The following is a 23,374-nucleotide window of genomic DNA, read 5'->3' as shown; positions in this document are numbered from 1 at the left end:
GGTCCTGCAGAAAACCCAAACTGGGGCAGTATCACTCTGCCCCGACGAGGACTTCTCCCAAGTAGCACAGGAATTCACAAGTGTGGCTGGCGTAGTGTTAAACTCATGCTTAGAACATGGTTAGTGGTTTGTGTGTTTGTACAGAGTAGCACATCACTGTATACGATTGGATGGCGTAAAGCAGCTCTTACTGGTGTCAGATGCTGTATACCTGAAGGAGCGTCTCCACCCCCATCGTTCGGCCCGGACACTGAGATCCAGCGCCGAGGACCTTCTGGCGGTTCCCTCATTGTGAGAAGTGAGGTTACAGGGAACCAGACAGAGGGCCTTCTTGGTAGTGGCGCCCACCCTGTGGAACACCCTCCCTTCAGATGTGAAGGAAATAAGCAGCTATCCTTTCTTTAAAAGACATCTGAAGGCAGCCCTGTTCAGGGAAGTTTTTAATATTTAATGCTGTACTGTTTTTAACACTTGATTGGGAGCCGCCCAGAGTGGCTGGGGAAACTCAGCCAGATGGGCGGGGTATAAATAATTATTATCATTGTTATTGTTATGCCTTTGGAGTTGTTCAAGAAGTTACTGGTGGATTTGTGAAAACCTTATCAGGGGCTTCTGCTTTTGTGTGGCATGGATCATCTCACCTAATTGTATTCATTCATGTTAGACTGGTTCCACTCGCAAGTGTGACAAACTATGCATTGTATTTGGCCAACAGCATCAATGCGCAAGAATGGCAGCCACAAATGGTGCGCAAATGGTGGTGTTTTTTCTTAATGGCAACTATTTTTCTCACCCTGCCCCCAAGAATGGAAAAATGTAATGTCCAGCACGTTTTCGATAAAACCAATGGAAGCTGCTGCAACCATAGATAGCAGCTAAAGTAATGGTTAAGAAAACAAAATGGAAATAAATGGAAATAATGAAATTGATAGGAGAGGAATGAATGAATTACCGAGTGAATGCAATTTTAGTGAATGAATAACAAAACAAAAGTAAGGATCATGAATGAAATCAAATGGAGTAACCAGCTGATTTCCCCCTGGCATGTACCATACTAATTCAGACATTATGTTGTACAGTAAGTCTTATATACCTATGTATTCATTACACTTATGCTTCTATTATCCATATAATATTACTATTTTTAATGTAATCAGTCACAAAGTGAATGACTGAGTGAATGTTAGCTCCGCTTAACGGCTTAAAGCTATTGATGGCTATCTTAAATAAACAGGAGGTGAGCTACCTTCCAGCGGTCTTCCAGAAAGGACAACAGCATCCTGATAAGGCTGGAGATCCCTGTAATCATGATGTCAGCTTGCCTGTCATGCAACTTTGGACAGAGTAAAGAGAGAAAGAGGCTCGGCGGACTGAACTAGAGGGAAGAAAACTATGAGAACTTTGGATAAAGAGAAACCTTTGGGCAAAAACATCTGCAGCACCTCTGTGCATTCATTTTGGAGAAAATGGAAACTTGTGAGACGTTGGAATAAAGAAAGGGGGCATGATTTCCCAAAAGACCCTAGGGCCACCATAGTTAGAAACCTGCTTTTGCTCAACTCCTAAAGAAGCTCTCCTAGGTTCTCTGATTCGCGTTGGAGGAAATATAGATAGCATGCACAAAGGAAGCTACAGCTGTCAGCATAATTTTTGTGGTTGATTTCAGTGTTGTGTGTTTAATTAACATCTCCCATAGCTCATGCTTGTTTGTTCTACTGTGCACACAGTCAAATATTCAGGTTTTTTTAAAAGTTATTATTTCAAATCTGTGTTAGAGGGAAGAGATTTTGGAGAATGTTGGTGCATTTAAATGGGAGGTTGCTATGGTAATGGTAACTGTAGAAAGCCAGAATCAGTAGCAAAATGCAACCTAATGTTCTACCCACATGGGCAAATTTCTCACTGAGTATACAAAACCATCTTACACTGAGTCAGCCCACGCACTGCCCAACTTTGTCTGGCAACAAAGGCATTGAGCAAAAATCTCTCCCACATCTATCTGACTAGAGACTCAACCTATGCATGGGGAATCTGTGCTCCTTGGCATGGTACTGCAATCACTTAGACAGCATATGGCCAGGTGTGCTATTTCCCCCTGTTCTTCAGGTCCTGTATGAAATCAATGTATGGAGCATAACTATTTGCTTGCAAAATGTGTTGATGGGAGACTGCTGCATGGGTGGACACAACACCAGATACCCATCTCTTCCCTGCACTGGGATGTCATCATGGAGTTGTTAATATTCAGAATCATAACAGAGCTTTAAAAGGAAACCTCAAATTAGCATCAATCAAAAGTCTAGGGTCATAATTACAAAATCTGTCTGTCATGTTGGACAATCAAGGTTCTATGTGCTTGTACAACTTTAGTTTATGATAGATATGGATATGCTGTTTACCTTCTGGTCAATGTATTTGTTGTCTTCAATTGCCAACCTTTTAGAATGGTCACATGAGGAGGAGGAAGCTGATGGAAGCCTTCTCAGTAAACAAGTTGTGTCTTGCTGCTGTCGATCAATAAATTGCTTCATAAAGCTTTCCCTTAAGAGTAAAAAAAGGAGAGAGAAGGCTTTGAGGCAAAGCTCCTGATTCACTTTATTTATAATTTGATAGTATCTGAAAAAAATCCTGAATAGTCCATATGCTAGTACAAAAGATAAAATGAAAACGATACAAGGCATATTATACATAATGGATTTTGATTTGATCACTGAAGTAACATTAAATTTGTATGTAGCTACACGACTGTCTAAAAAAACCTTATGTTCTTCTTTAACCGTGCTTTCCTTTAAATATTTATCATTTGTTTTGCACTTTACCTCTCTGTCTGATTCTGCTATGTGCTAAATTCCAAGTTTTAAAACCTCTCATATAATCCATAGAAAACATCCTTTCTCAAGGAAAAAAAAGACATTTCGGCAGGAATTCAAAGAACATGTTTATAAAAAAGGGTTTTGTTAGACCATACTTTGCATCAGCCAGATTGTGGTTTTCAATTTGCTTGTTAAGGCCATTTACTTGGCTGTATTTTGTTCTAATGGGACAGAATCATAGCTAACGCCCCCCCCCCATTTATTTATTTATTTATTTCATAAAATATATATGCTGCTTGATTGTGAAAAACAAATCCCAAAGCGGTTTACAAAATATATTTCAATTATGTCTTTCCTAACATTCTAATTATATAAAGCAGAATGTTTAACTCTGAGGGTAGGTATTAATGCAACTTCTAAACATGAAATTTCAGATAAATGTGTTTATATTGTGCAGGGATTACTATAGTATTTGGCAATAATTTTAAAAGACAATAGATGTGCTGTTCTAGCTTTCTTGTCAATTGGAAGACTCTTCACTCCTTTGGAAGCAAAACAGATACCCTTTCTAGGTTGGTTCACGATACAGATAATGCACCGGTAGTGGGCAAACAAGCAAAAAGGGGAAAAGGAAGAAAATGAGTATGTGGTTAGGAGAGAGACCCAAAGAAACAAGATGCGTCAGTATGGTTAAAGGGACCAAAATGTGATGTCTGTGATTCAAGCATTAAGTGTTTTGCAGCCATTTTATACTTATTTTTGGTGAAGGGGGGGCTGTTTGGGGAATTGCATTGGCCCCAAACCACCTTAATTTGGCCTTGTGGAATGGGATTGATTTCACATTCTTTTTTTTAAATGAAAAAGAGACACATTGGAGAAGAGAATCTAAAGAAAACTTCAAACCTATCTTAAAACGCTTTTCACATTGCCAAGCACTTAAAGAGAGCTGAAAAGTGATACTACCTTATTTTTGGGACTGTAAAATCCGAAGGGAGCTTGGAGATTTTTACCATTTGAGGTCTGTTAGGGAATTTTTCAAAGATCCGTAGGCGCAGTGGGAGCTTTTCCTTGGTATCTGCATTTGCCTCACTTTGCTTCAGCTAAATAAAAACACACACACATAAACAAGATTAAATAAACCAGGAACAAAGTCTTGCTTTCCCCCCGCCCAAAGAGCAGCAGATGCAATCAACTGAAGAAACACAAGGTGGCAGTAAAGAACTACAGTTGAGACTTCTGTTCTGGCATTAATTTCTTAGCGTTTCAGAACTACACGCACAGTTAAAACTGCAAAAAGTCCTTTTCTTGAAAGATTTAAAAATGCAAAGAGTGTTGCAGTAAATATTTCTATTTCCTTTGTGTAGTTTTTCACAGTTCTCTCATACTCTACAAGGAAAACATACTTCCCTCCCTCTTATTAGACCTGTCAGTTGTAGATAAGTGAAATGTTGTATATATCAGGGGTTCCCAATTCTTTTGGCACGGTGACCCACAAGTCCAAACATACTTCATACAGTGACCCATCATTACACTGTCAGGTGGATTTTGGACATTAGGTCTTTACCAGCCGTCAGTTTCTTGCATTTTAACTGCAAGTTTGCCTATTTTATAACCATTACTTGAGACGCCCAAGCAAAAATTTGCTTAAAGCTTTATTAATGTGGATATTGTTTAAATATGTATAGTACTTACAAGGTTATTCATAGTTTTATATATGGGAATGTAAGAACAGCTACCATCTGATGGCAGGATATTGCTTCCTAAGTTATAAAAACATGGTTATGCAAGCAGTGTATAATGAACTATGAATATTTTTAAATTGCTTTATTCACAATAAAGTCCGTTCTGGCAAGTATCAGTGGAATGGCCAAGCTTGCATATTGCCAACAAAGTAGATCAATGCAGGGCTTGATGGCTGTCTGACATAATCTCAGATCATTATTAATACATAGGGGTAAATATATTATTTCTTATTTCACCCAAGTAAACTTAACTATTCACTAATCCTGGTGGCAGATTTGGCGATGGTTTGCCACAAGGTGCCTTTGGCCTCTGCACATCAGGAGCGAGCTATAATAATCTTTCAATTTCTTACATGAGCACCTTGTGGAGAACTGTCCACGGCCCACTTCTGACCCACAGGTTGAAAAACACTGGTATGTATCACATACTTAGCCAGTGAGAAAAGATATTGCCTGACTGCACAATACAGGTGCTCAGCAAACCATATTTTATTCTTCGTGTGCCTCCTCCGCAAGAGGTCTGAAGGGTGGCAACATAAGAACAGGTATTTTCTGTGGTGGTTCCCTGCTTGTGGAATGCCATACCCAGGGAAGCTTGCCTGGGTGCCTTTGTTGCATATCTTTAGGCACCAGGAAAAAACATCCCTCTTCTCCAAGTCCTTTAGCTTATTAAACAATCAGTTCAATTTTAATTTTAATTTTTTTAAAACTTTTAAACTGGAGGGTATTTTTTTGTTTGTTTTTATGGGATGTCTTGTTGTGTTTTTATATTGCAAACTGCCCTGTGATCCTTGGGTGTAAGGCAGTTTAATAATAATAATAATAATAATAATAATAATAGGACTAGGTTTGTCTCCAAAGACAGTTCTCATGTAGAGAGAAGTCACTAAATTCTTAGCAGACCAAGCAATCCAGCATTGGAATTCCTTGCTGATCCTTAGGGAAATGCCACTCCCTGCTAATAAAGTTGAAGGCAATATAGGTGGCTCAGAATTTGAACTTCTGCCACTCAAGGACAAAGTAATTGCTATACCAGCTAATCCTGGAGTATATTTGGGGAAGAAAATGGAGTTGGAAGAAGGTAAAAGACAAAACAGCACATGCAGAAGAAGACTAGAAAAGAAGAGTGGGTCCTTTGCTATTAGATTAGGTAAAGGTAAAGGGACCCCTGACCATTAGGTCCAGTCGTGGATGACTCTGGGGTTGCGGAGCTCATCTCGCTTTATTGGCTGAGGGAGCCGGCGTACAGCTTCTGGGTCAAGTGGCCAGCATGACTAAGCCACTTCTGGCAAAAGCAGCACACGGAAATGCCATTTACCTTCCCACTGGAGCGGTACCTATTTATCTACTTGCACTTTGATGTGCTTTCGAACTGCTAGGTTTGCAGGAGCAGGGACCGAGCAATGGGCGCTCACCCTGTCGCGGTGATTCGAACCGCCGACCTTCTGATCAGCAAGCCCTAGGCTCTGTGGTTTAACCCACAGCAGTTAGTAAACCACTAAGCAGGTTCCCCAGACAATCCTACTGAAATGCCTCTTAGAAGCCTAAATGCTTAGAAGCCTAAAGAAAGAGTAACCCACACAGGGGGTCCATGGCACCATTCACATAACAAAAATGACCACAGAAATATCTTTTTTCTTTTATTTTCAAAAGTAGGGGCTCTATGGCTTGACTTTTGAAAAACCAGGAGTCCGCAGTACTTAGTAAGTGGGAACCACTGCTCTATGGGCATTGATGGGAAAACTCCTTCCTTAAATAGGCACTGATGGCTGGTGGCAAGTAGCTAGAAACACACCCCATGTATTTGGGCATCGGTTGGTAAGAAACGGTTGGTTTGGCAGAATGTAGCTAATAAAGGAGAAGGAAGTCTTAGCTTAGCACACCCCCAGGCCAAATGCAGAAGCTATCTTCTTTGGGGACGACAACTTGTTATTTAAAAACATAGCCCTTTATGGTAATGATTGCTCACTTCCCCACACTCACCATGCATATTTGTAAATAAAAACAGGTATCCCAGTGTTATAAGAATTTTAAAGTCTTATATACAGTGGTACCTCGGGTTAAGAACTTAATTCGTTCTGGAGGTCTGTTCTTAACCTGAAACCTGAGGTACCACTTTAGCTAATGGGGCCTCCCACTGCCACCGCACTGCCGCCGCGCGATTTCTGTACTCATCCTGAAGCAAAGTTCTTAACCTGAAGTACTATTTCTCGGTTAGCAGAGTCTGTAACCTGAAGTGTCTTTAACCTGAAGCGTCTGTAACCCAAGGTACCACTGTATAGAAAATAGATGTTCATAAATGTACCCAGTAAACACATACAAATATGTAAACCACATGTCTGAAACCCACAGAAAAGTCCTGAAACCATTTTCTCTCTTGCAAAATGACCTCAAATATTTCTCTGCAAGGTCGAAGGAAATGGGAAATCTCCCCATTGTCTCTTTCACAAATCCTGTCTTAAGGGCACATTTAAGATATGAACAGGGTGTGAACCTGTGACCTGGATTCAGGAATTGAGTAGTTATCATAACAAAAGAGTAGCCAGGATACCTAGGTAATCCAATCAGGTAACCTGGCAGACAGGAAGAAATAACACACTCAGATTTCCGCCCCTTCTCTGACGTATTAAGGGGGTGGTCTTGGGCCACACCCCTTCTGTGATGTATGTATGATGTTTCTGGGGGTGGTCTTGGACTTCAGGGCAGGCAATTTAAAATATCTATATAAGGGGTTGCGTGCATGGCTCAGGGTCCCCCCCTTCCTGTGTCTGCGGGGGGGGGGGGGAGCACCTTGTTGCAACAGCTTTAATAAAGATCAGGCTTACTACCTGTTTTGCTTCTCAATATTCTCTGGTTGGTCTCTGTTTATTTTCTCCTACCGATAGAGAACCTACAAAAGGACTCTATATGGGCTCTTGGGTACCCCATAAGGGAAAAGGAGCAGTTTTCCCCTCATAACACCAGAAATGCCCCAAGGTTCCAGCAACCCCACCTCAGAAGGAAACCTAACCTAGCTAAAGGCTGCCCCCTAAAACTTTCCATCACTTGGGAAAGTGGGGCAGCCACTGAACTATATACTGTAATTAGATTTCAGCACAATCACCAGGACATCTGATGGAGAACATCTAATCACAGATAAGGGCTTGAGGGTGTCTGAAGGGCAGGCACTTGCTCCCGCTCTCAGCCTCCCATGTGGAAGGATAATGGCCTCCGAATAGCTATCGCTGCTGCAAACAAAGGGCCCCATGCACCGAAAACACTTTTGAGTTTGAGTATAAACAAAGGGTGCAGATTAATGATAGTGTAGCGCGCTGAGGGAAAGGAGTCCTTTAAGGGCGTTGCAAGGGCCACAATTATGTTCAACCTTATCTTTGCTAATGAATTCCGAGGGCGGAAGCAGCATAGTAATGAGAACGGCTTGGATAATAGATCGGGGGATGCTGCAAACACCTGCGAGAATCAAAACCAGAGCGGTGGTTTGAAGATCATAAAGCAGCAGCGGCAAAAAGGTTCTTTTAACCAAAAAAAAACTGCACAGTAGTATTTGGGTGGTGGGGGAAGGGAAGACATCTGGCACGCACTGAAGAAAGGAACATGACTTGAAAGGAGCTGGGAAAACCCATACAGCAAACAGTTGAGGTGGAAGCATGGGGCAGGGAGACAAGCTTAACGAAAAGGTGTTACCAAAAGGCAAATACAAGATAAGTTTGCACCGTTTAACATTCATATCGTAGTAGCAACCCAACAGCTCTGCGGCTCTTGGCAATGCAGGAGGACATAGAAACAATTTGCAATGGCGGCAGCTGGACCCAGGGAACCAAAATGGCTAGGAGCTCCACGTGCCAAAGGGAGCTTTGGACATTTTTCTGTCTTGAATAGGATTCCAGCACATTACACAGCAAGGCTGAGAAAAATGTGAAAAGCAGATATTTGTAGTATGGCTGGTGAGGGCCGCTGCTCAAAGAGTTGAAAATCTTAGTGGACATACTGAAGCCCTTTGCGCATATAGATGAAGGAGCTGTTTGGACTGGGCCATCGACTTCTGAATGCCACTTTAAGGCACAGAAACATGGGATTAAGTGTACTGGGGAGTTAGGACTGTAAATCACGGACATACAAAGAATGAGACTGAGGGGAAAACAGAATATAGAATTGTGCATCATTAGAGTAGTGCAGAACTATGCAGACTGGATATATAGTTGAAGAGGGGCTTTTGAATGCTAATATAAAGATGGCTCCTGAAAGAAGGTGAGAGTGAGAGATAGCTGCATGCTAAAATTTAATAAGTCATGGCTAAACCTAGAATGGGGACGCGGGTGGCGCTGTGGGTTAAACCACAGAGCCTAGGACTTGCCGATCAGAAGGTTGGCGGTTCGAATCCCCGTGACGGGGTGAGCTCCCGTTGCTCGGTCCCAACTCCTGCCAACCTAGCAGTTCGAAAGCACGAAGTGCAAGTAGATAAACAGGTACCACTCCAGCGGGAAGGTAAATGGCGTTTCCATGGACTGCTCTGGTTCGCCAGAAGTGGCTTAGTCATGCTGGCCACATGACCTGGAAGCTGTCCAATAAAGCTGTCCAATAAAGCGAGATGAGCGCCGCAACCCCAGAGTCGGCCACAACCGGACTTAATGGTCAGGGGTCCCTTTACCTTTAAACCTAGAATGAATGGCTCATTTTGGGGGGCTTTCTTCCCACTAGTTGATGATGATGATGAATCACAAAGTCACTGTGGCAGCCTAAGAGATGGGGCAATCTTGTCCTTCATACAAATGTGATACCACAGAGTGTCTGAATTAGAGCCACTGTTAAGAAGACATCCCAAATGACAGCATAATAGAAAGGTGTTGACAGATTTTCATATGAGCGCAAAAAAAAAAAAAAGAGAGAGAGAGAAATTAACATTTATTTTGGAGCCTTGTAGCTAAAGAGAAGAGAACAGGCAAGGCATCTTGTGGAAAAGAACATAGTGATTAATAACATGTTAAAAAATATTCTAAACTCAAAGCCATTCTGCAGTACATCTCAACTTCCGCCGTGCTGAGATCATGCTACCTACTGGGCAAAGCAAGGCATTTAACTTCACTTAGTGACTCCAAACACGTTTTGGGGTAATATTTCCTCTGCATGACACACACCTTCTTCAACCTTCACATTGTTCCATTTATAGAAATTCTCAAACTGTTCTACCCTCAGAGCCCACAATGGCACCTGAAGTCAAAACTGACCCCAATTCTATATCTATCTATCTATCTATCTATCTATCTATCTATCTATCTATCATCATCTATCTATCTACCTATCATCTATCTATCTACCTATCATCTATCTATCTATCTATCTATCTATCTATCTATCTATCTATCTATCATCTATCTATCTCTATCTCTATCTATCTATCTATCTATCATCTATCTATCTATCTATCTATCTATCTATCTATCGCATCTATCACTTCCCACTACCAATAATTTCTCCCTTTGAACTCCATGTATACTCTAAACGAGTTGACGTCTAGTGTTGCAATGCCCTTATGTATGTGTGTAATCTGAGGGAGTTCAGTTTAAAAACAACCCTGTATCTCAGGATGCGCTTAACAAGGGAAAAATAGCAACAGGTGCCTCAGGAACTTTGGCCAGTGGGAGAGGGATATGAATACCCTGAATCAGGGTGGTCAGCAAGATTTGACACCCCCCCCCCTTTAGCCCTTGTTCTGCCTTCCCAAATCCAGGTATGCGAGGTGCTGGACTTCTGACAGATTCCTCCTGCCTCCTTCCCAAAGCCTAGTTAGTGCTTTCCCAGTTTTGGGAATAAGATGGGAGGGTTCTAGGACCCTGCCAGAGCCTTTGCCTCCTTCCTAAAGCCCAGTGCCTCAGTTACCCGGCCTTGGGAAGGCAGTGTGAGGGCTGGGGGAGCTCTTAAATTTGGCATCGCTTCCCCACCCGCTGGGTTCCAGGTTCAAGCACTCTTGCGGCCCCCTTGGTCTGAGAGATAATGACACCACAATTTAAGAAGGATGTTGACAATTTGGGATGTGTGCAGAGGAGGGTGACCAAGATGATCAAGGGTCTGGAAACTAAGCCTTATGAGGAGCGCTTGAAGGAGCTGGGTTTGTTTAGCCTGGAAAAGAGGAGACTGAGAGGAGATATGATAGCCATCTTCAAATATCTTGAGGGCTGTCACATGGAGGAGGGAACATGCTTGTTTTCTCCCTCTCTGGAGTGTAGAACTTCAAGTTGTAAGAAAGGAGATTCCGACTAAACATTCAGAAAAACTTTCTGACAGTCAGAGGTGTTTGGCAGTGGAACAGACTCCCACGAGAGGTGGTGGACACTCCTTCCTTGGAGGTTTCTAAGCAGAGGTTGGCTGGCCATCTGAGATTCCTGGTTTGCAAGGGGTTGGACTAGATGACCCTTCCAACTCTAAGTTTCTGTGATTCTATGATTCTAAGTACCCCTCGCCTTCTTTTCAGAATGTCCAAGTGGCTGCGAGAGGAAAGTGGTGATGGATTTTTTTCTTCACCTAACTTGTCTTGGGATCTAAATCTCTAGGGAGGTTGAACAAGGAGAAACATATGACTTAATAACAAAACAACTACTTTATATTGACATAGCAATTTAAGTCTAACTATTCAGAACAAGGACTTGAAGGGGGAAGTGCATGAGTAAGGCAGGAATTAATGCTGGAGTGGGTCATTAAGAACCCCAGTACTTGAGGCAATACTTCCTAATATGATTTCATATTTTTTCTACATTAAATTTGAGTCACTGACAAATAAAGATTTGTTAAATTATGCTTTTACAGAAATTAAGGCTCTTTCTGTGCTGAGGGAGAGAGGGGGCAGAGGAGGGCTGGATAGCTGCAAGCTGAATTGAGCCAGGGACCTGCTTGTAATATAGAAATTTAATCAATTAATTATTGAATGAATGATGTCTGAGTTATGCTTGTTGCTATTTGAACAGAGCTATGGGGGATGCGGGTGGCGCTGTGGTCTAATCCACTGAGCCTCTTGGGCTTGCCGATCACAAGGTTGGTGGTTCGAATCCCTGCAACAGGGTGAGCTCCCGTTGCTCGGTCCCAGCTCCTGCCAACCTAGCAATTCAAAGGCACGCCAAAAGTGCAAGTAGATAAATAGGTACTGCTCCGGCGGGAAGGTAAATGGCGTTTCTGTGAGCTGCTTTGGTTTCGCCAGAAGCGGCTTAGTCATGCTGGCCACATGACCCGGAAAAACTGTCTGCGGACAAATGTTGGCTCCCTCGGCCTGTAAAATGAGATAACCCAGAGTCGTTCGCGACTGAACTTAAACTGTCAGGGGTCCTTTACCTTTACGCACCTATGCATGAAATACTCGCTGCAACCCTAGATACTCACTAGGGATTAAGAGATTGTTTCTGTAAAGTTTTCCAATCCTAAAAATTGCTACATACCTCACTGTCTATTTAACTAGTCTAAGGACCGTTACAATGGAGTGAATTTTGTAATCTTCATGCTATATAACCTGTATGAGAGAGGATTTTATGAGATTACTGCATCATGTGTAGCTATATTTGAATTCACGGTGGCTTCCTTTTGCTAACTAAACTAAGCCTGATACCTATCAGTCTTGCCAGTTGTTAAAACACTCACACACACACACAATTTGCAAGGATCAAATATATAATGGAAAGTGGTCCCCCCCTCCTTTGACACTTTCTTTTTTGGGTATTTCCTATTTGAAACTGCTTGAAGTATAGTCTCCAGATAGCCATGCTTGGTAGCAGCTATGTGATTATGTTTAAAAATACACCCACGGAACATACTCAGTGCTACAGAAGAAATATTATATAAAAAGATGGGGTTATCCCAAAGTCATTCACCTCAGGATACATTACAATGAATGAATTGCAACCGAGAATGAGATCCGTATGCAGCACAACCTCTGGACACTTCCTGCAAATGTACCTTGAAACTTCTGTAAAATCTCCAAGGATAAATAAACTTATTATTACCTAGTTTCGGGCATTTTAATGCTATATGCTGGTGAAAGAGAGCAATAGGAGAGGGGAAAAAAGATGACAAAGCAAACACACATTCCAAATTGCAGCACTGCAAGACCATTCTACTTTCTCAGTGCATAATCAACTAACACACCCACTTTTGCTGTATCCTGTATAATGTGGCAAATGGGAATTTGAGCATCTCACCGTAGGGGCGACGCACAAGGACCAGATGTGTATAGAGTAAACTCCTACCACTTTGGGAGATATGAATACATTATCCCTCCCTTCCCACATTTCACAACTTGTATGAAAAGAAGAAACAGGAGTCATTAGCGTCTGCTTTGTTTACGCCTGTTTGTAACACCAGAAACCACCCCATATGTAGATACTGTGGGAGGAAGCCAATTGTGTTGCAGTAACCAGAAGAAATTTGACGCCCTAATGTTTCAGTTCAGCCTCTCCTCAGCAATTCAACATGATTGGTGGCAACAGATGAAAGTCTCCAGCTGATGTGTTAATAGATTAGCAAGTCAGATATACCAAAATGAGAATTAATTGAACAGATCTCTTGGCAAATTGGGAGGGGGGCGGTTATAAAGTGCCAGTGTGCTGATGTCAGACCCTGAAAAGTGCCTCTACCGTGAAACAAAAGGGCATAAATCATTTCATACAAATATGTAGCCTTCACAGAAGCTCATCTCAGTGTGAGCAGAAGGCAGTGAGGATGGTCAGTAGTAGAGGAATCCTGCATGCAAAGAAATACATGTGGTAAGAGGTAGGAAAAAGTAGTCTGAACTTTTTCTTTTTAAAAAAATGCTTCGTAAGTCCAAAAGCATAGCCAATAAAAGTCTGATCTGATTTAAAGCAAGACAGTCGTTCTAAACTGTGGTGGGCATGGGTTTGAGGTGCATTTCCCGAATTCTGAGGCATTGCCTTTGAGGGAAGACAAGATGTGTTGATAACACTTTTGTCTCACATTAGATTCTCTCTTGGTTCATATATTGGCTGACAGTTGCCACTTGTGTTTGGACTGGGCTTTGAGGCTTAAGTCATGTGTTTGGGTTACCTAGAGCAAGCCTGTGGAATTATCAGATACATTACAGTATTCACATTTCTGGAGTTTGTTGTTGTTTCACTATAAGCTAGTAAAAGTTACATATAAAGCACATTACACCACCCCTGTCTGCCCACATAGAATTATAGAATTGTAGAGTTGGAATGCAGGGTGTGGTAGTTGTTTCTCAGGCTCCCATAATGCATGAAATAATCCACCTTGCTGTCTTCCTTCAAGCTCCCCTTCAGTTCTTCAAAAACCTGGCAGGATGTGAGGTACAGCTAAGCTATAATTTCTCAGAAGACGTTGCTCTGAGAAAATTTCCGAGACATTTCTTTTTCGTCATCCCTTTGAAAACAAAGCTGCTCAATAGAATTTTCCCCAAATATTGTCCATAATTTTTCTGAGTTGGCCATCATTTCCATGTTATGGAATGCATTCAACCAGGGACACTGAGGAGGGTGCAAAAGGATGGCCAAGATGCCAACACAGTTTTTTGTTGCTGCTGGCACTTACAGTTGTGTGGCAGGAAGGGGTAACTTAGTGAAAAAGATAGACATTGTGCTACTGCCAGTGCTAATAGGAAGACCTGCCCCAATAAACTATTGGGTGAATTTCACCTCCCCATGGAGAAAATCAATGTGGTGAAATTGTTTCCCCAATTTCTTTGCCCTCAAGTAGGCTGGTGAATTTTGAGAAGCTGTTTGCACAAAGGTAACGGTAAAAGGTAAAGGACCCCTGGACGGTTAATTCCAGTTGAATTTGACAATGGGGTGCGGTGCTAGTGTTTGTCCACAGACAGATTTCTGGGTCATGTGGCCAGCATGACTAAACTGCTTCTAGCACAATGGGACACCTTGACGAAAACCAGAGTGCACAGAAACACCGTTTACCTTCCTGCAACAGCGGTACCTGTTTATCTATTTGCACTTGCGTGCATTTGAACTGCTAGGTTGGGAGAAGCTGGGACAAAGCAACAGGAGCTCATCCCATTCTGCAGATTTGAACTGCTGACCTAATGATCTGCAAGCCCAAAAGGCTTGGTGGTTTAGACCACAGTACCACCTGCATCCCAAAGCTCTAATATGGGCACTCAACTGGTTTGGGGTGCTTAGTCCATTTGGCTTATTTAGCTAGCCATAATGCAATAATACCAACTGGAGGCACTGTAAATCGGGTCCTCCCTTAAAGAGGGCACGTATTGCGGTGAGACCTGGAAAACTGACACCCTGTGTTGTGGGTGGGTACGATTGGTCAGCCACAACACCCGATTGGTAGGTCCCTCGAAGCTGGGTACAATCTGGCCAATGGGACACAGTTCAAATGGTTCAAGGGATCTATTTATGCCCATGGACGTGACCCAGAGCTTCGTCTTTCGGCACGTGCATTCGGAACACCCGCCCACCTCTCCCTACATTTAGGGCTTTGCGCTTGACCTTGCTATGACGTCCTGTGTCGTCTGTCGTTGGGACAGGGGCACGGCAGGACTTTCCCCCACTTGGCTGATTGGCTGTTGCCATTTTGGTTTTGCCTGCCGCGTAGTAAATCTTCACAATGTGTAAGGTTGCGGATAGGCTCTGGTTCAGGTGATAGGGATGGGAGAACGCGCTTGCCATTCCTATGTGAAGGGTATTCCGTTAAAGGAATCCAGAGACTTGATGGTTTGGTCAACCCCTGAGAGGGGGTTGTGCCCGTGCCTGAGTCCAGGGGGACATTTGGGTGGCAGAGTTAGCCTGTTCCTGGCTTTCCGCTTATCCAGGTGTTCACCCTTAGATGACCTATGCTGGAACCCTGGGTCAGCGCTACCTGCATGGCAGGGAGCTAGTCGAACCAGAGCCTATGCAACCAGTCACTTTCTGTAATCAGTAAAGTTGTGGCCTAAATTCTGACAAAAACCAAAACCAAAATTTTGAGTCAAGTGTGAATTTATTTAGGGGGGTGGTTTCTGGGTCTGAACACGCAATGTCTAGTCTCTGTGGAAGCTAAGTATTATTCATGTGTCACTATCAGCATACACCACACTTTACTGAAAAACATTAAGTAAGCAACAGGCCCTTCCCTCAAGGAGTTTGCAGTCTCACACATTATTTAAAAGATTTTTTTAAAAAGGAAAATAGAATAGAAGTAAGTCTGGGCTTAAAATCAGACAGAATATCAACATAACATTTAAGAATTAATAAACGGAAAGCGTACAGCTGAAAAACATACAAGTCTAGTGGCTCGCAAAATGTCTCTGTTGCCCATTCCCTTCTTATCAAATAACATCAGAATCAAGTTAGGAAGGAAAGGGGAAAAGTGAAGAGCTGCTTGTGACATTTTGATTGGTGGTGTTTTGCCCTGAAATACACTGCTTATGCTACTAGCCTAGAGGGTATCTCGTTCTGCCAGGACTCACATGTTATTTTTAGAGCAAAATAGAATGTAGCACATTTCAGGAATTTTAAACTACCTTCAAGGCACTGGTTGAACTTTCGCAGACATCTTGTTTGTATTAGTGAAGAGAAACAAACTGTAAAATTACTTCCCTACGAAATACCGGTAGGTATGCATTGCGTATTTTAATTAGAAACAGCTTTTAGCACAACCATTTCCTCTTTGCTAAAGAGTCCAATGATTTTTTTTAATGATACATGTACTAGCAAATGCTGAAAGCTAGATATGAAATCGGAATTTGCTTTTGGCTTCTTCCTGGAGTAATGGAGAGAAGGAGGTCAGTGTGTGTGTTGGTGGAAAAGGGATAATGGAAGATAAATACTCCACCCATATATAATTATGAGGGTGTTTATCACGTAGTTATGTAAGGCAGTTTTCCATTTTAATATACTCAGTAGATTCGCCTAGTCTTTGTGGAAAAAGTTAAATATCTGGGTGTAAACTTGTCGGAGAAAAACTTGAATTTATATAGATTTATATATAGTAGATTTATATAGTAGATTCATTTTAGTACACAGTACTAGGACTATGCGAGAGAGGGAAGCAAATCAGACAAGTTAGTAACCTCCCCTTTCTCTTTTCAATTTCAATTTCATTTTTCTCTTTTCAGCTGCAACACTACAAGTCAATGCCATAATGACCGCTCCCCGCCTAAAACGGGGGGGGGGGGCGCCCTTTGCGTGGACGCGTGCAGCCCCTAGATCTGGAGCGGCTCCAACAGCATAGGCTTGGCTTTGCCTTCCCCCAGGTGGGATACCTGGAGGTCTCCGCCTACCTCAGTCAGTTGTCCAATCCCACCTGGGGGAAGCGTTGCCAAGGAGACCAGGCCAGGTAGGGGAGGGATTACCTGCCCACACAATAGAGGGAGGATCTTACCTGGGAATCCTCACTTGGCTCCAGAGCTTCTCCCACCCTACCCAACCTCAGTTAATGTCTTATTTTGCAGGTTAACTTTTCTTCACAGGTTTTGCAGGTTAGCTTTTCTTCACAGGTATGCGGGCGCTGCTACGTTAAGGTCGCTGTTAAAGGGCCGGAAAGGAATTTCCCTGCATTGGCAGGTTTCACCTTTCCCATAGCAAAACGTCACAACTTTGGCGGTATCAGGCCTTGGGCGGAATCCTTTAGTCCATCATCCTCTTTGCGGCGGCGATACCAGGGTTCCCCGTTAAAGGGGTTTCTGAAGGGAGGCTTTGACCGTACGCTGAAAGGTCGTCATTGCTCTCCCCTGCGGCGGCGGCGGCGTAACGGGGGCGGCTATCTCTGCTTGAACGTATGTTCTCCAGAGCCGGCCCATCCCCCCCCACACTGAATAACCCTGATGCTCCCTAGGTCCCCGGCTGGGGACTGGGGAGGGAGAACGCCCAATGCCTGAGCCAAGGTCTACCCACATTTGAAATTTAATAAGGTTGTGGCCAATTTAACCCCATAGCACGTTGTCTTGAGTCGTTATTCCACATGACGGGGGGGACCGTGCGGGATCTGGGGACTCCGCCTGTCCACACAATTAAAATTACCTTTATTGACACCCAGTTCTTCCCACCACTAACGAAGCACCTTTTCCAATTCAGGTTTTTTACTATAAGGAGAGCTGTGTTGGCATTAGGCAGGATGTACTGAAGTTGCGGGGTGGTAGGGCTTGTCTCAGTCCCCCTTTTCTCAATCTCTTATGGCTCCCAGCAAGTGCTTTTGACTGATATTCTTCAGAAAGTTCAGGATAATGTGCAGGTGTTCTCACATCAGTTGAACGGGAAATGCAGGAGCTACCTTATTCCATCTTAGACTATTTGTCTGCCTAACCCAGTATTGTTTACTCTGGCTAGCAGCAGCTCTCAAGGCACTTTCCTATCACCTTTTGACTAGAGGTATCAGGCACTGGCCCTAGGGACCTTCTGCATGCGAAGCACACCCTGTATCACTGAGCTACTGCCCTATCACACTATCCTAATTCCCCACCCAGATTATCTCCCATAAAGGCACAGAAAAGGATGAGATCATTGAGCAAAGGACTGCAGCATGTTTTCTCACACCATTCTCTCCAAAATCAATCCCAGAAGCACCAGTAGATGCCACTACGATAGTGTTATGTGTCCATAACTGGCTGCAGAATAAGGTGGAGGGGAGGTATTGTAAAAACGCCCTGGGGTGCCCCTGCAGCCCCTGAACTCCAAGCTTCCTCCAGTATGCGCAGTTCTGGAAAAGGCATACCCCTTCTTCTCCAGTGCGCTTCAGCGACATATACCAACTGATATATGTACACTAATCTGCTGGCGTAACACAGCAAGAAGAACGAGACATCGTAGAGCCAATCTACGTATTTATTTACACCCTACATACAAAAGAATCATTGCGTCCTTTCTCTCCAGCTCCGAGAGCACAGACAGGACAAAAGCAAAAGCAAAACTACAGTGTAACAGTACACACAGCGGAAAAGATAAGACTGCCTTCCGTTCCCACACACTCTCCCAGACAGGCATGTGAATTACACCAATCACATCTGCAGCATCGGAGGCATGAAATACTAACAGAGCAGGCTGAGATCTTTGAGCAAAGGACTGCAGCGTGTTTTCTCACGCCATTCTCTCCGAAATCAATCCCAGAAGCACCAGTAGATGCCACTATAGTAGCGTTATTTGTCCATAACTGGCTGCAGCATAAGGTGGAGGGGAGGGGGCAGGACAACTGCACAATGACAGTGAGAATGGATGAAGGTCCAGTGAATCCTGGGCTGGTTCAGGCCTTCTTCGCCTAGAGAATGAGCCATTTGGGGAGACTTTCAGTGGCTGCCATCAGCAGGCAGCCCACCAACCATATTCCCACCCACCTGTATGTTCATCAGGCAAAACGTAGATGTCAAGGAACTGCCATCGGAGCCAGAGGGAGAGGGAGGGCTCCAGAGGGATTTCGGAGAGCGTCCCGGGAGGGAGAGAAGCAGCCCATCTTCTGGGGAAGGAAATCAGCGTAGCACCAGTGGAGAAGGGGGGCAGATGGGGGAATCGGCGAGGGGGCTCCATGACTCCTCGCCGGAGACCAGCGGGGAGAGCATGGGTCCTCCGCTGCCCACACCCTCCCTGCGCAGAAGGCTTCCGCGCAGGGAGAGTAGGCGGAGACTCGGCGTCAAAGAGCTTCTTTGCTGGAAGAGTTCAAGAAACGCCCACTGACGGATTCTGCCAGCGATTGAGACAGCCACGGGTGGGTGGCTGTCTGGACAGAAAGGGTTCACCCCGATACCCCAGCCAAGCGTGGTGCTGACTTACGCACGAGCAACCCCTAGAACCATTACAGTAGAGGTCAGTGATGGAGTGATACCTGCATCACTCTGGCTTGGCTGGAGGCCAACTGGCTTAGCTAGGATAGCTGGGTGGAGGAGCCCCTCTGCCTAATCAAGTGCCCCCCTGCCCCCCACCAGCCTGGCATAAGGGTGCTTTGGATTGCTCTGCCCTTATTGAATTTGCCATTTTTACCTTTAAGTGTGATCATGATTTGTTTCCAGTGCAAAAGCATCCTGGTGAATAAATTAAAGCCCAGAAAATTTAAATTTATGGCATATAGGATAGGATTAGCAAGAAAACGCTTAAAGAACAAGAAAATAGGAAGCTGTGATCTCACATAGTGTCTTCATTTACTCTGTATACAATCACATAAAAAATCCAGCAGCAGCAGCAGCAGGATTGTCTAGCAGCATTTATAAAAATAGCATGTTCTTTCACTAGCTTTTTAAAATATATATATAAAAAAGCAGTGTAAAAGAACATTTTTTATCTAACGCTATTATGGCTTTTTGCACTGCCATCAGAAACCACATACAACAACAATTGAAAGAGCAACAGCAAATCTCTTATACTGATCTCTGCACGTATTTTAACACCTGGAGAGTGTTTTAATGAAATGACAAAGTGCCAAGGTTGAGGCCAGGAAGGGAAGAGAATATCATTATTATAAATGTCGAAATACTTAAGAGTTCATGTTCCATACTGTCAGCCTGAGTTTTTTGACACCTTTAGTAGCAAAAGTAGGATATGTGGTACTTCCCAAGTATGTAATGAAAAGAAATTATTCTTTTAAAAAACATGTTGCGGTTCTTTCCCCCCTAATAAATCTGTATGTTTTGCTTTAATTTTGCAGCTTCTATCCAGAAGAGCATTACTCGTGTGCACAAATTGATAGTTTATAGAGAAGTGCTCTTTAAACATTCATTTACATTTTGAGTTGGGCATAATAGTTTTGTTTTGGAAGATTTGGCTATATATGGCCTAAAACTCAGCATTTCTTGGGTAGCTTTGCTTCCCATAAATTATCATGCTCTTAGAACAATGGATGCAACCTTGTATTATATGCCTTCTTTAAAGGGAGTGCTATTCAATGTTTGCCCACATTGTAGAAAACCATCCTGGAAGAGGCACAACAGTAGCATCGCAACCTATATTGTGAGAGGGAAGACTATAATGTTTCTAAAGCCATTCAGACTGTGCTGAATGCCTTCAGGCTGCTTTCAAGGTTGACAAAAGAATTGTAAGGCACTCCATGTCCTGAAAAGTGCTTAATTATCATGAATAATTATTAGCAAAAGCTTCCCCCGTCCCTTACACCCAGGGGTAGCCGAGAAGTGTGTAACTCTACCACTAAGATAAGAGGTAGGCTTGCCATGCATAAAATTATTTTCCATATCATTGAGTTCCAAAGCAACTCATTTGCTTCATTGACTTCATATACTGAGAATGTAATATTATACATGATTGAGCGTGAGTAATTCCCACTAAATTCAGTTTGGGCTTATTTCCTAGGTAGTAGGATACAGTGGTACCTCGGGTTAGGTACTGAATTCGTTCCGGAGGTCTGTTCTTAACCTGAAACTGTTCTTAACCTGAAGCACCACTTTAGCTAATGGGGCCTCCTGCTGCTGCCGCGCCGCCGGAGCACGATTTCTGTTCTCATCCTGAAGCAAAGTTCTTAACCTGAGGTACTATTTCTGGGTTAGCGGAGTCTGTAACCTGAAGCACATGCAACCTGAAGTGTATGTAACCTGAGGTACCACTGTATAGGATTACAGCCTGAAGAGGAAATAGCATAGACCTCCATGAGATGACAGAGCACACTTCTAACTCTTTGGATGGGTTGTGATATGGATGGAAGTGAGCCTGTCTAATAGTTGCTTTTGTCTATATGTCTCTTCATCCTCTTTACCTTGATTCTCATGGAGGAGGAAAGAGGAACGGAGCAAAGGGCATCAGAGGAAGAAACACATATATACAAGCAGGGCTCTTTTCTTTTTCAACCGGAACTCAGTTCCGGCACCTCTCAGGTGGGCGCCATTGCCATTATAAGAGAACCAGGGAGGCGTTCAAGGTGAGTTTCGGCACCTCTTTTTCTAGAAAAATAGCACTGGATATAAGGCCCTCCCTATTTTTACCCTTCGTCTTCTTTATTCCTCACTTTCACTCTCAGCTAGTTTCCTTTGTCTGCCTGTCTGCCATCTGAAAGCAGTGGGGCCTGTTTATTAAAGATTTTTGTAGTTCCGCAAACTTCAGGTCACCTCTGAGCATGTTTATATATTCCTTGTTTTCCCTCCGTGGCCCCCATTGGGCTGCCTGGTTGTTGGCATTCACAAAATGAGTTTGCTATTTACAGGGAGTGAAATACCGAATGGGCATGGTTGGAAGGCACATTATTATTGATGGCTGTGGTGCGCTTTCACCTGCTGTGACATTGCACTGGTGAACAGAGCCTCATGCTCAATCCTACACAATGTTGGAGCACAGAATAATTACAAGCCAATTTTCAACATGGTACAATAATCAGGAAAGCAACGAAAGCAATCATTAGACTTTAAAAGATAACAGCAGTAGTGGGGAAAGGCAGGTCTGTAGCATCTTATCTTTGTTTGAGGGTGAAACCCCCAAATTTATTAGCCAAATGGGGCAAACTGTTCCCCGACGCACATGAACACAGAGAAAAATGACAGGTACACGAATTGGTTACAGGCAGAGCTTTTCATTCATTTCAAACAAAACATTTGCAGCAAATATTCAAGCCCTCTGAGGAAACGTATGGTCATAGGTAGCATAGCACATCAGTTGCAAAATTGTTTTCAGTAATGAACATCTGCAGTCGAGTCATAAATATGCAGTGGGAACAGAGAGATTGGCAGATGTGTGAAGTTGTGAGAGGGAACTGATCTCTCCCAAGAGAATATTCCTTTGAAAGCATAAACTGAACAGAATGTGAGATGCAGGAATCATAAAGGAACAGAAGAGCTAGCTTATGACTCAGGAGATCTGGGGAACCCTTCCCAGTTTTATTAAGGGTTTTCTATGGGACACAGGAATGATTTCATGGTTTTTATCCATGCATTCCAAATGCTTAAGTCTGCTCAGAAAACCCCCACCCCACCCCAGCACCTACAGGTTAGGCTAGAGTGTTTATGTATGATGAGAGGTTTGGCGAAGGATTAGTGTTTGTGAATTCTTTAGAGTAAACTGAGTAGGACAAAATGGTGACAGTAAGCGTCCCACTTACATTGCGATCACTTTATAACTAATAGTGCAATCCTACGTATGTCTGGACATTTCTCTAGTTTGACCATGTTATGAAGGTAAAGGTAAAGGGACCCCTGACCATTAGGTCCAGTCGTGACCGACTCTGGGGTTGCGGTGCTCATTTCGCTTTATCGGCCGAGGGAGCCGGCGTACAGTTTCCGGGTCATGTGGCCAGCATGACTAAGCTGCTTCTGGCAAACCAGAGCAGCGCATGGAAACGCCATCCGCTGGAGCGGTACCTATTTATCTACTTGCACTTTGACGTGCTTTCGAACTGCTAGGTGGGCAGGAGCTGGGACTGAGCAATGGGAGCTCACCCCGTTGCGGGGATTCGAACCGCCAACCTTCTGATCGGCAAGTCCTAGGCTCTGTGGTTTAACCCACAGCGCCACCCGCGTCCCTGCATGTTATGAAGACAGACAGGCAAACTTTCTATGTGTGGTAGGAGTAAGTAAGATTTGCCATATATTTTCCTTCCAGAACACAATGTCCAGGAGCGGCCAGCATAATGGAGGAAAGACCCACCATTCCAACGGTGGTGTTGCTGCCATTTATGGGACACAGTGCAGGGGCGAGGTTGAGGCTGTGTAAAAACAATGGCAGAGCCAACCTGGCGATCCCGCAAGAGCGTTGCCTTCTTGCTACCCCTGAAACCATCTAGGTATGTGGCAGCAATGCTGCAGCTCGGAAGGTGGCTCTGTAGCAGCACCACCACACCATGCCACCCCCCAAATCCTGCAAACGTTTTGGCATACAGCAAGCGTATGTAGAAACCATGCCCACAAGTGGGCAGCCTGAAGATGGTTGGGCAGTGTCCCATTCT

The 23,374-nt window shown here is 43.6% G+C and overlaps 1 protein-coding gene across 9 annotated transcripts in view; it reads right to left on the bottom strand.

The window, feature by feature from the left end:
- Positions 1 to 23,374, bottom strand: part of NALCN (sodium leak channel, non-selective) — a 193,650-nt gene that overhangs the window by 37,566 nt on the left and 132,710 nt on the right. For 7 of the 9 annotated variants that reach the window (XM_079972387.1, XM_079972388.1, XM_079972394.1 and 4 more), the window contains 3 exons: positions 3,777 to 3,913; positions 2,400 to 2,541; positions 1,247 to 1,333 (listed from right to left, as the gene is read on the bottom strand). In XM_079972387.1, the coding sequence (XP_079828513.1) occupies positions 1,247 to 1,333; positions 2,400 to 2,541; positions 3,777 to 3,913 (366 nt within the window). The remainder of the gene's footprint in view (positions 1 to 1,246; positions 1,334 to 2,399; positions 2,542 to 3,776; positions 3,914 to 23,374) is intronic. The other 2 variants (XM_079972389.1, XM_079972390.1) reach the window with 1 other exon arrangement.

The sequence above is a fragment of the Podarcis cretensis genome (genome assembly GCF_951804945.1).
Source record: "Podarcis cretensis genome assembly, chromosome: 4".
Lineage (NCBI taxonomy): Eukaryota > Metazoa > Chordata > Lepidosauria > Squamata > Lacertidae > Podarcis > Podarcis cretensis.
Note: the sequence above shows the minus strand (reverse complement) of the source record. Positions and strands in the feature narration are given on the sequence as shown.